At 38.9% G+C, this 13,032-nt stretch overlaps 1 protein-coding gene across 4 annotated transcripts in view; it reads left to right on the top strand.

The window, feature by feature from the left end:
• Nucleotides 1-13,032, top strand: part of L1CAM (L1 cell adhesion molecule) — a 112,408-nt gene that overhangs the window by 48,709 nt on the left and 50,667 nt on the right. For all 4 annotated transcript variants that reach the window (XM_058166762.1, XM_058166761.1, XM_058166759.1 and 1 more), the window contains 12 exons: nucleotides 182-352; nucleotides 2,045-2,156; nucleotides 4,305-4,489; nucleotides 5,874-6,005; nucleotides 6,099-6,242; nucleotides 6,936-7,047; nucleotides 7,601-7,767; nucleotides 8,977-9,136; nucleotides 9,229-9,353; nucleotides 11,181-11,282; nucleotides 12,116-12,313; nucleotides 12,885-12,955. In XM_058166762.1, the coding sequence (XP_058022745.1) occupies nucleotides 182-352; nucleotides 2,045-2,156; nucleotides 4,305-4,489; nucleotides 5,874-6,005; nucleotides 6,099-6,242; nucleotides 6,936-7,047; nucleotides 7,601-7,767; nucleotides 8,977-9,136; nucleotides 9,229-9,353; nucleotides 11,181-11,282; nucleotides 12,116-12,313; nucleotides 12,885-12,955 (1,679 nt within the window). The remainder of the gene's footprint in view (nucleotides 1-181; nucleotides 353-2,044; nucleotides 2,157-4,304; nucleotides 4,490-5,873; nucleotides 6,006-6,098; nucleotides 6,243-6,935; nucleotides 7,048-7,600; nucleotides 7,768-8,976; nucleotides 9,137-9,228; nucleotides 9,354-11,180; nucleotides 11,283-12,115; nucleotides 12,314-12,884; nucleotides 12,956-13,032) is intronic.

Here is a 13,032-nt window from a genome sequence, read left to right as displayed (position 1 = left end):
AAAGAGAAGGTTTGACGGGAAAGAACGTGGGTCCAAACCTCCACTCTCAGGGATTCATTTACACTCTGGTTAGTCCAAAGTTAGTCCAAAGCAAAATGGTTTGACATTTGGCTGTCTTATGATAGTTCTTTCCGCTTTGCTGTGTCTCATTTGCCTCTCCTTCCCATCTCTCTTTCTGCAGAGATTGAGCACATTGCCCAAGATGAACGAGTCACTGTAGGGCAGGATGGAAACCTCTACTTTGCCAATGTACAGATGAAGGATAGTCAACCTGACTATATCTGCAATGCCCATTTCCAAGGTCCCCGACTCATTATCCAGAAAGAACCCATTGAACTGAAAGTCATCCCAAGTAAGTCTTAAGGACACCTATATTGAGGTGCTCTGTGTGGTGGAGTGAGGAAGTAGCTGGCTATTGCAGGAAGATAAGCCTTACACAATGTAAATCGCCCTGAGTCTTCGGAGAAGGGCGGGATATAAATGTCAATAATAATAAAAAAAAGATATCAATTACATTTTTTTATCCTGATCTTCTGCCCACTCAGTTTAATATATGGTCTTAACATTTGAATTGTGAAGTTCTTGTGGAAACCTGCAAAATTATGAGATGAACTCTTGCCTGAAATCTTTATTAGACTCTATCCATGGATTTTGCTGTAGTCATTTGCTTCAAATTTAGCATTTCAGTTTTTCCCAACTTGTTGCCCTCCAGAGGTGTCGGATTTCCATTGGAGTTAAAGTCTAAGCTTCTAATGGACAACACATTGAGGAACGCTGCAACACTTGGTTCCCAATATTGTTCTTTGATGTTTCTCACTTAGTATCTTATGGCCAGCATTGCACAATATTGCTGTCCATTGAACCATAAAACTGGAAGCGCTCATCTAGACTGTTAGTTCACTGACCAATGCTGGCACCCAAATGGAAATATCCCCATTTAATAGTTGCCCAACTTCTGTCTGAACACATCCACAAAGGAAAATTCTTCTGACAATTAATTTTATTATCAAATACCTCTTACCATTAGGAATGGTTATATAACATTAAACCCAAGTCTGATATCCTGTAATTGAAAGACTGTTATTCTGTCTTTCAATTCTATTCTGTATTTTTATTTTTTAATCTTCCTCAAGGACACATTAGTCAAAATGTATCTGATCAATGTAGAATAAGGTAGAGTGTTTCTTTTCTTTTCTTAACTTGGGAAACTGCCTTTAATATTTGGCAGCAAAAATCTATTGCTCCCTTAGGGAGCTGAATCAAAGAAGTGGAGACAGGCTTTGTGAAATAACCAGTGATGAAATTATGAAAATTGAGAGGTATATTTATGCAAAGTTTAAAACTCTGAGAAAAGCTTTGTAGCAGTGAATTATGGAAGAATATGATGCATTATTTATTATCATTACCTAATGCTCAGCAACTAAATGATTTACCAGAGATAGCAAGAAACTACATCAAAGATGAAGACTTAGAGAAGTGATGTATAGAACCCTTTTGTATGTTCCTAGCAATGACTGAGACAAGAAGCTGATGAATAAAACTGGGGATACTAAATTCAAGTCTTCAGGATCACAGATCTCACTGAGGGAACTTTCATCCGGTCTCTTATTTCTCTGTCTAGTATACCTCCTCAAGCTGTTGTGAAAGTTAAAGAGAAAGAAATAGCCAAGGGAATTGCTAAAGCTGCTCAGAGTTGCTTTTCAGAGTGAGATAGGCAGCATATAAATTTAATGAAGGAAGGAAGGAAGGAAGGAAGGAAGGAAGGAAGGAAGGAAGGAAGGAAGGAAGGAAGGCAGGCAGGCAGGCAGGCAGGCTAGGTCATAACCTCATTTAGAAAGCTTGGAAGTTGAAGAAGGCTTTATGAAGAAGCGTGTGTCAAACGGCCTGTAAGTTAGTGGAGCCAATGAAACATCAGAATGTGAATATAAAGTCAGTCAAAACCCAAATGTTCTGCAACTGTGTTGGCCTAGGCCATCTGTGCAGGTTTCTGATGCTTTGTGGTCTTATGATATTGAGTAACTCTTTTCTTCTCTCTCTTCCACAGCCAACACTTTCTCATACCAGAAACCAATTCTAATTGTGCCAGAGACCACACGCAAGAGCTATGTGGCCTTGTTAGGAAAGCCCTTGATACTAGAATGCATTGCTGCAGGACTGTAAGTATTTGGAGATAAGTGCCAGCAAAAATTTTATATATATATATATATATATGCGATCCTATATCTTTCAAATGCCATGAGTGCAGAGAGACTTCCTTGCACAGGGAGCTTAAGTATACAAATGGACAAATGCGAACGTTAGCCAAAGGACTGCTAGTACAGATTTGAAAAATACTTTGCTAAACCCATAAACTGATGAAATATAGGTAGTCCTCGACTTGCAACCACAACTGAGCCCAAAATTTCTGTTGCTAAGCGAGACACCTGTTAACTAAGTTTTGCCCCATTTTATGACCTTTCTTGCCACAGTTGTTAAATCACTGCAGTTGTTAAGTTAGTAACATGGTTGTTAAGTGAATCTGGCTTCCCCATTGACTGAATGGGGAATGGGAATGAGAAAGAGAAAGGGAGAGCTGGGTATACCTCTTGAATATGATAACAAAAGTGGCCAATGAGATAAGAGTACACCTTGATTTTAGTAGCTGTTTCTAATGCTATCCCCATTCTCTTGTGGATAGGTTGGTAGATTGTTTTATATCTGTATGTATGTTTGAAAGGGAATGGATATGTTTTAAGGCAGGGATGTGAAATCGGCGGCCCACGGGCTGGATGCGTCACACACAGGCCATGCCCATCCCAGCTCCATGAAGGGGAAAAATTTTGTGATATGTCATGTGACAGCAACATGACACTGCGAGTTTGACACCTGTGTTTTAAGGGGTTGTGACTTCTGACTTCCAATTGCTGGGGAAAATACAGCTTGGGATTTCATTTTTGTTCCTTAATGGTTTGGAGGGGCAGTGGAAATCTCTAATCCAAAATCATTTTCCCCCTTTTTGACTGCATAGAAATTACTCCATCCTTTTGAGTAGCCTTGGAAGTATTTATTTAAAACATTTCTATAGCCGCCCGTCTTATAACCAACTCTGGGTGGCTTCCAATCAAATCGGATAGAAGCAAAAACCAAAATACATCAGCAGTAATTAGAACAACATTTTGTTCATCTGCTACTCCAGGGACACTCAGCTCCTCCTGCCATTCAGCTGCTGGTTTGATGATGAGAAGGAAAACATCAGCAGAGAAGTGGAATGATGCCCTTTGATTACATGCTTAGTAGTGGTTTAATTAACTATGCTGTTAGGTAGCAACAAACAAACAATAATGAGTGGACTGAGGAGGCAAAACAGCCTGGTGTCTTGCTGAGGAAGTTGGCAAGCCAATCCCTGCTCTGCTATGAAGCTCATGTTTCTCTAAGCCAAACTACTTCACAGGTTTCTTATAAACATAAAATGAATATTATAGGAGCTGAGTATCTGGTGAGCTGATCATCTGAGAATCATCTACTTCTCCATCATAACACCAAATGCATTTAAATCAATGAGATTAATTTAATCATGGCACAAGTCAGCTTTCATTAATCTAGCACTTTTCAGATGTATTGGACCACAACTCTTGTTATCCCCAGACAATGAACCTATAGGGATCTTTGGAATCAAAGAAATCCAAAGAGTGCTAAAGTTGGGAGGGGGGGACAACTTAAGAGGTTTGACTGATATCACTAGTACTACTCTCTTGATCCAGATGCATCTGGTGAGTTCTAAAGAAAAATTAATTTCAAAAGTAATAAAGACAACTCCTTTACAAATAAATACATACATATATAACTACATTCTTTAAAAAAATATTTGTACCCTATGACTATCATTAAGTCTTGTACCTTAGAATTCTTGATGAAGGTATCTTTTCCTTTATGTACACTGAGAGCATATGCACCAAGACAAATTCCTTGTGTGTCCAATCACACTTGGCCAATAAAAAATTCTATTCTATTCTATTCTATTCTATTCTATTCTATTCTATTCTATTCTATTCTATTCTATTCTATTCTGGGGAAAAATATCCACAAACCTCACAAAATGCAAGTATCCCTCTCTGCTGTGTGTACAGGAGAAAGATGCCTCTTCTAAGATGACGAATTCTCCCATCTGCAATTTTTATATGATCTTGTTTAAAACATAATTTCAAATAAAGTTCTTTTTAACCAAACAACATAATTTTAAGCAGTGACCTAGATCAGTAACATTCAACTGAGTTAGAATCTAGTTTTATATACATTCTTTTTCTTCTTCTTCCCTTTCTCTGCAGCCCTACACCATCAGTGGAATGGATCCACCTGAACAGAATGAACCCTTCACCTGGGGTGACCTTTGAGAACTACAATAAAACCCTTTGCATCCCAAGTGTGACGGAGGATGATGATGGAGACTATCAGTGTATTGCTCGTAATGAGCACGGCAGCATCCACCACACCTATACCGTTAATGTTGAGGGTATTTCCATCCACAATTTTAATCCAGTAGGGCCCGATAGGATAAAAATGGGAAAGATTTGGAGTAGCCAGACTGGCTAGTAGCAAGATTTCTCTTTTGATAAAAGATTATGGTAAGATGAATAGATGTTACAACACAATGTCACTCCAAATTCCTTTCTCCTGTAGCCTACCATTTGATGTGACATTATTAGGTTGCGTTTCTCTCACTAAATGACATTCAGTTGTGTGCTGAAGTTCCAGTGGAATGGAGGCACAGCATAATTATGTCATATACTGCGATTTAGGATGATAGCAGGAAGAGTGGAAAAAAATAGGGAGGCAACAGCCATTTTTAATACTTTGGGGAAAAGGGAGAAAAGGGAAAGGAATTGCATTAAGGGAAAATATTGAATAAGGCAGCTTACTTTGAAAGATGGAAAACTTTAGTTTTCCAGTTATATATATTTTAATTTTAGTGGCAAAGCAACAAGATAAAAGCTGAGGAATCCAATCCACAGATCTTAGCAGCTCAATGCTCTCTATATATGGTGGTGTAAAACCAAATATAACTGAAATATTGACTGTGAATAAAAACCTAGATTTTAAGCTTAACCAGACATGCTAGCTATAAGGCAGCCCAAACGTAGCACTCCATTATATCCATTGGAGAAAATTGAAGCAGATGCTTTGTATTTTCTTTGAAGGCTATTAAAATTTAAATTTCCAAACTTCAGTTGGATAATTGGATTGTTCTCCCCATTAAATAAAGACAATAATTCTTACTCAATTATTATCCTGATATTTCATGCTTTTAGGGCTTAAGCTTAATACCAGTGATTGCCAGCAAGAAACACTTTTTTGCATTTCCAAGGACTACACACACCACATCTTAGCAAATCTTTATTTTATTGCAGCACACAATTTCCCCAACAGCAGCATATAGCGTGGGTCAACTCCACTTTTATAGCAAAGTGATGTTGCCATGCAAACGTGTATAATACTCATTACTTTATTTCATACTGAGTCATTTCATACTTGGTCCAAAAGCTAAAATAGATGAAATTTCCTAGTTGAAGAAAAAGGCAGGTTCTTCCCTGCCTTGAAGAATTTATAAAAGAAGGACTATGCCACTTTTGCCCTCAAGTTGTTTCGTATGATGACCCCCCTCCCCCAAACTCTCTAATTATTGGTTGGCATGGTGATTCAAAACAAACAAAGCATGAACTTGCCTATACCTGATTGAAATATGAAAGGTAATAGAAAGGGAGTTTGAGGACAACTCATCATAAAGTGAGCATTGTGTTAGTCCATATAAAAAAAGATCTGGGAAGCTGACTTTCCTCATTGTAGTGAACTAATTTTGTCTTAATGGATGCTATTTTCATCCGGTCTTCTTTTCTCAGCTGCTCCATACTGGATAAAAATGCCCGTGAGCCAGATTTATGGACCAGGGGAGAATGTCCGCCTGGATTGTGAAGTTGATGGAAAACCTAAGCCAAAAGTGTCATGGAGCATAAATGGGATTCCTCTAAAAGGTGAGTGAATGGGTGAGAAGAAAGGCAGAGAAAAAGCAGAAGGCTACAATACCACCTTAGCTTCCTGGGGCTAAACTCTTGGCTGCTTTTCAGATGTGATGCCAGATCCAAGAAGGAAGATTCAATCAGGGGCTTTAATCTTCAGCGAGGTGCAGCCCAATGACACCGCTGTTATCCAGTGCCAGGCCCACAATAAGCACGGCAGTATCCTGGCCAATGCATACATCCTTGTTGTCTGTAAGTTCATCTCTCCTCTTTGAATCAAAATGGGGCTGCTCACGGTTCAAAAGACAGGCAAAAAAACCTAGCAAAGGCTATTCCAATTGTTCTATCACATCACCAACCTTTCAGTTTTCACTTTAAAATTCCTCCAGTAGCTCTTTCTCTTGCAGCAAGACAGGCGTGTGAATAAAGTCTGCACTTCAGTCACCTTTCCAGGGAATGGCATTCTGTATTTATAAATTATGTACAGAGTCTGTTTCTCATTTTGCTCAGGCCTAATGACAAGGGCTTACAGTGACAAAGGCCCTTTTTGCCTCCAAATTAACGGCATGATGTGGCATTGGAGAGAGCAGCCCACTGAAGAAGTGTGTAGTCATCTTAGTGGGTTTTAACCTAAGGAAAGGAAGGAAGGAAATATACTAAAAAGTGAAGATTTGTTTAACTTAACAGTCTCATGAGAAGAACACTTATTCTTACCTGATATTCTGGCCCATGTGTCCATCATCTGTGCTCATCGCGGCATTAAAAAAACCCTGAATATGCTGAGTACAGAGACTTTTTTCTGGATGTTTTCCATTGACTTATAATCCCCTTATTCTGAGGTGGTACTGTGTGTTGACATTGCTTAGGCCTAGGTAGGATTTCTTGGGGAGATGAGTATCTTGCCTCCTTGGATACTAGACTCATTGACCTTTTTGTTTTATCCAGGGTTGCCAGCAGAGATCCTGACCCCAGATGGCATAGAATATGCTGTGGTGGAGAACCAAATAGTGATCCTACATTGCAAGACTTTTGGGGCGCCCAGACCTAAAGTGCAGTGGTACGCTTTCTGTTTTGGGTTATTTTCAGAAAGCACAATGTGTTTTGATTTGTCCACAGCTGCTCTGACATCGTTTATATAGCTCCACTTATATATCAAAATTCTCTTAGCATCACTCAGTGATAGTCTTTTTCATTTGTACTTGGAAAATTCAATGCCTCTTTGGATTTTATTAGCCTAGCTCTGTCAGATAACAAACCAATGGGCAAAATGCCAGTGCCAACAGAGGAAGAGAATTGGGCCAGTGAAAACACAATTATACTATTAGCATATTGAGGAAATTGCAGAAGTTACATGATGGAATCAAAAATCAAACATACATATTCCATTTCTCTATTCTCTTTTGGGATAAGCAATATTAGGCAAACTATCATAAAGGCCTAAGAAATAGCACTTTAAGCAAAAGAAAGGTAATTAAAGGTGTTATATATGAAAAAATTACTGGGGGCTGCATTGTGTTGTAAAACAAATGGCAGCAACTCTGAGTGCACTGAAATGTACTGTAGAGAGAGATCTCTATTTGTCAGACCTCCTTCTCGTTTTCATTTCCCAGGTTTATGGAAGACATGAACCCTGCCCTAAAAGACGAACGAACCTTTATATTCACAAATGGATCCCTGAAGCTTCAGGAAGTCCGACGTGAAGATGCAGGAAACTTCACATGCTTGGCTGAGAATGATCAAAACAATGTCTCCATCACTGCCCGCCTGGTTGTTAAAGGTGAGACCAGGTTTTCCAACCATGCATTAAATCAAAGAGAAATATGACAGAAAATAGTTGACCATAAGAGATGTGATAGGAAGGAAGTAACCTGGAACAAAGTACTGTGGCTTTCAGCTAAATCCTCTAAAACTCTTTTCTTCCACAACATTCCACTTCATAAGATGAAGTGGCAGGTTATGCCAGAGTGTTTACTATTGGTTGTAACATCAGAGGCATCTCTAAAATCCAATGAAATGAGCATTGTGTCATGATATTCTATTCCTTACACACATGCACATAGCATACAACGTTGTGATGCTCATTTCATCATCTGCCTCCTCTTTGCCTCCCTATCAATGCCCACGTGGATGAGGTTCTGCCAGGCCATCTGCCTGTGGCATCAGACTAAGCTTTTAATCTGGCAAGCCTTTCCGAGAGTTCATATCCCTCCTGGGATGAGGATGAGGGAAGTTGTTGTTTATTTATGCTTGCTAATAAATTCTTTGTACCTAAAGATGTATTGTCTTTTCTCCAGTGTGAAGAATGTCTTAAAGGTAATCTCTTCATGTGGAAAATGACCTGAAGACTTGTATTTAAAATTAAGTAGATGGCACTTTTACTAGGGAGCAAATGTAATGGATGTTTTAGAGAACTGTGATGCTATCAAATGTGAAATGATTTGTTTACACAATGCACTGAACCATAGATCAGCAACTTACGACATTTCAGCCTACCAAATTGTGTGAATTCAGCCCACATGGATCCTTTATGGTTCAATGCATTGTGGAAACCCAAAATTAGTTCAATTGAGTAAATTGTGATTAAGCTTTATGTGAATTTAATAAACGAGTAGCACTAAAAGATTGGTTGAAAATGTTTTTTTTCTGGCTCTTTCAAGGCATGTGCTAACCTAAAATGTTGTCTTGTTTGTGGTTTAGTCTGCGTTGAGAAGACAGTTTCTGTGAAAAGTGTAGGGCAAATTTTCAGTGGAAAGAATCATGTTTTACTTCCTTAAAGTGATAATGAGGGACTGCTACTGAGATTTTCAAGCTGGAAAATGTCTTGAGCGAGTCATAGTTGTATTAGGACACATTCAAGCCATGCTGAAGAATGATAAAAAAAACAAAAAACAAGCCACATGGGAAAATGTATGAGAGGACGATAGATACCCACAGTAAGAGTTCATGGGTGGAAAGGCTACAATACAGTATTCCATCCCTATTCCAGGAGCAACACAGATCGAATCGGGACCTATCGACATGGAAAAGAAGCAAGGTGAGAGTGTGACCTTCTACTGCAAGGTACTATTTGATGAGAGTATTCCAAAGCGTGGTATCCAATGGCGCCTAGATGGAAAAGATATTGAAGAATCAGATGATGATAACAAGTAAGTACAAAGAGTGCAATCATGTTGAATAAAAGCTTAGGGTTCGAAGGACTTTTGCATTAACTTTACTCTGAATGTTGGTCTTTCCCTAGATACATCATTGGTGACATGTCTCTGACCGTCACCAAGGTGGACTTCTCTGATCAAGGAACATACAGTTGCCTGGCCTGGACCACCCTTGACTCTGTAGAAAAAAGTGCCAATCTTTTGGTGTATGGCAAGTATCAAAAAAAGAAAGATTAGATCTGGATTGTTTTTCTCTTGAGATCAACTTCAGACCAGGGAAATCTCAAAGGGATGCAGTGATATTCCTGCCACATGCGTACCAAATTGGTATTTTTTAAAAAAAGTACTAGCTTTTTGCTGTGTTTCTGTTTTTGCAATTTGGCCCAAGTATATTTCTGGCAAAGCCATCTATAGCAGAGGTCTCCAACCTTGGTCCCTTTAAGACTTGTGGACTTCAACTCCCAGAGTCTGGGAGTTGAAGTCCACAAGTCTTAAAGGGACCAAGGTTGGAGACCCCTGATCTATAGTACAGCACTTTTACAACAATAAAAAACAGAACTGAACCAAAGCAATTTGTCAATAAATAAAAATAACAGTAATTATATCACAGTTATATACCAAATATACATGAAATTCAAGAAGGGAATGCCAGTTACAAAAAAACAGAGTTTCAGATTCTGTTTTGAAGTAATCAAAGATGTAAATTGTACCATAATGGGATGGGAATTGGATAGCATTGAGATAGCTACCGAAAAGGCTCTTTTCTGTATTGCACTATTTTCTTTTCTTTCCTTACTTTTTTCTTTTAAAATATTTATTCTTTTTAATTATTTAATTCACTTTAAATTCTATTTTTTTAAAAAAATAAAAAATTACAGGTAGTCCTTGACTTATAACAGTTCCTTTAGTGACCATTCAGATACAACGCCACCAAAATAGTGATACGACCATTTTTCACACTTACAACTGCTTCAGCAAACCTATGGTCAAATGATCAAAATTCAAATGCTTGGCAACTGACTCATATTTATGACTATTGCAGTATCCTGGAGTGATGGGATCACTTTTTGTGACCTCCTTACAAGCAAAGTCAATGGGGAAGCCAGATTCACTTAACAACCATGATAATAACCTAACAACTGCAGTGATTCACTTAACAACTGTGGGAAGAAATGTTGTAAAATGGGTCAAAATTCATGTAACAAATGTTTCAATTAACAACAGAAATGTTGACCTCAATTGTGGTCATAAGTCAAGGACTACCTGAGTAAGAAAAGGCTCTGCCTCCAGTTGATTCCAGTTAGGCTGCTTCTGCGTACCCTCAGAAATTTAAGATAGTATGCTCTGATTGGTAAATTAATTAATTTTAGTGGGATATTATTTGGGAGGAGATTAACTCTTATAATTATGCTGGATGATTCATTGAAATATGGAGAATTCTAAATATTGATAACAAATATATTTATTTATCAAATTTATTTGCTGCCCATCTCACAGTTCAACGACTTGTAAAATAAAATTTATAAATGATATAGGTATAAATGTAAATACTATAATTTACATCATATGTCATATAATTTATGTTTTATCTACATATAAAAACATAGTGTATAAGACAAAGCAGACATTGGTCTGTTTTTTAATGAGGTGAATTTGTTTCTAGTGTGTTATAAAAATACAGACTGAACGCCAATGAATAATGGCTTTGAACCACAAATGTACAGAAAACTGACAGATAAGTTCAGAATTTTCAGAAATAAGCCTCTGTTTAAACAAGCTAGTTTTAATTACATTTAGTCAATCAATAACTTTAAAGGCTACAAATTCAATCATCTTTAGATGGTGGATTATGCTGTGAGCATCTAATTTGTAATAATTAATGTTGTAATTCTGTCCCTGTGGAGTAAAAGAATTCAAAATTTCACATTGTGGGGACAGGCTTGGAAAATCTGTATGGGGGAAAAAAATATCTTGGATTTTTCTTCTGTAGTGAGGACAGAGAGATGAGCAGCTGTCTCATTACTGTCTTTTTTGTCAGGCATACCTGGCCCTGTGTCAAATCTGGAGGTTCAGAAGCAGCAGAATCATCAGGTAAAGCTGACATGGACACCTGGAGATAACCACAACAGAGAAATAAAGGGTAAGGAATCGTGCCGAGTATCCCACCATTAGGGAGAAATGACCTCTGATTAATCAGAACGTGTGGATTTTCCCCTTGGAAAAGGCATCCACAAGGCCTGCTGCTTTCGTCAAAACAACAAAAGCAGTACTGTTGCACCACAACCTTGGCCTCTTTTGTATCCGCATGCGGGGGTCACGACACAAGTACGGAAGGGGCAGAGCTGACATTACAGCACTGCTTTCATCCTTTACTTCTCATTTGAACCCTTGCATGGAGGTCTCTACTTGGGAGCAGTTTGGGTGAGCAAAGCAAGAGGTCAATCAAAGTCATCATCCCTGGCTTCTATTTTTCTCTTAGAGCAGCTCTTAGAAAATATTTGCACAACAGAAAGCACAACAGACAGCCACTTAATATTTCCTTGTTTATATTGCCGCTGTTACTTGTGACTTAGCACCGTTTAAAGAAATCGAGTGAAAAAGACTGATTGAAAAGATGCAGTGGTCTGTGATGTGTAAAATGACTATTCAGTGCTTCCTTGGCGATATCCCTGAATTTTGAAGGTAGATATAAATCACACATTGGTGAAAATGCCATCTTTACGTTTCTCTGCTTCTTTATATGTGTAGAAATACAGAAACTATTCAGTCAATCGAGGTACTGAATTAACCCAAATGCCTGGATCACGCCAAACCAAAAATTAGCTTCATCTATGTACAGGTGCATTTTAGCTCAACTTGTAGCATGAACTTAGGAAAGCCGTAGGGGCCTAGTGAAAGGTGATAGCAATTTTAATAAGCTTTTTTTTTTTAATCATTCAAACTCTGAGGTGATATTTCCCTTCTCCCTCACAGAATATAATGTGTTTTGTGAAGAAACCAAATTTGGGCCAGCAGAAAAGGAATGGATAGCCACGGTCCCAGGAAACCAGCCATGGGCTATTCTTCAGCTCTCTCCATTCAGAAGTTATAACTTCTATGTGCAGGCCAGCAATGACCAGGGGAAAAGTGAATTAAGCAGCCGGTCTGCCAGTCATGCCACAGATCCCGCAGGTAAGAAAGTTCAAGATGCTGGAAGAAGGCTGTAGGGTTGGACCCTTGTTATGGGCAATAGTCCTTTTAAAATTTAACCCAACCATGCATTGCACAAAGTAGTGTTGCCCCACAAACTTTGGCTCCTAATCAGTGGTGGATTGTAACCGGTGTTACCACCAGTTTGCTTCACGCACATGCTTTGCGCACGACTGGTGTGCACATACTCGCTTCGCTTACACGCATGCCAAACTTGTGCTTTGCACAAGTACATAGAATTGCTAAGCAGCTGAGGCATTGCAGTCCGCTTTGCCGCACCTTTCAGCTGTGCTAAAACGAAGGATTAGAGATAGGTATAGCGCAGGGGCAGGTGGGAGGGCCCAGATGACAGTTGGAGCGAACCGGTTCGCTGTAACATCAGCATCTCTACTACCGACTTTCTCGAACTGGGGAGAACCGGTAGCAACTCAGCACTGTTCCTAATGCCTCTGAGACAGGCATTTTCAGTCTGGGAGACACAGTGGATATTTGATCTTGGTTGATTCAAAACATACAGACCCCCCAGTATAACTCTAGTCTCTTTGTTTTCCAGCACCTGAGCGAAACCCAACTGATGTCAGAGGAGAAGGAAATGAAACCACGAATATGATCGTCACCTGGACGGTAAAATATTCTTTCACCTCAATGCTATTGGTCCCAATCTCTTGTGCTCCTCACCCACAGGTTCAATGCCACTGGCA

Source organism: Ahaetulla prasina, chromosome 2, assembly GCF_028640845.1.
Source record: "Ahaetulla prasina isolate Xishuangbanna chromosome 2, ASM2864084v1, whole genome shotgun sequence".
Classification (NCBI taxonomy): domain Eukaryota; kingdom Metazoa; phylum Chordata; class Lepidosauria; order Squamata; family Colubridae; genus Ahaetulla; species Ahaetulla prasina.
Note: the sequence above shows the minus strand (reverse complement) of the source record. Positions and strands in the feature narration are given on the sequence as shown.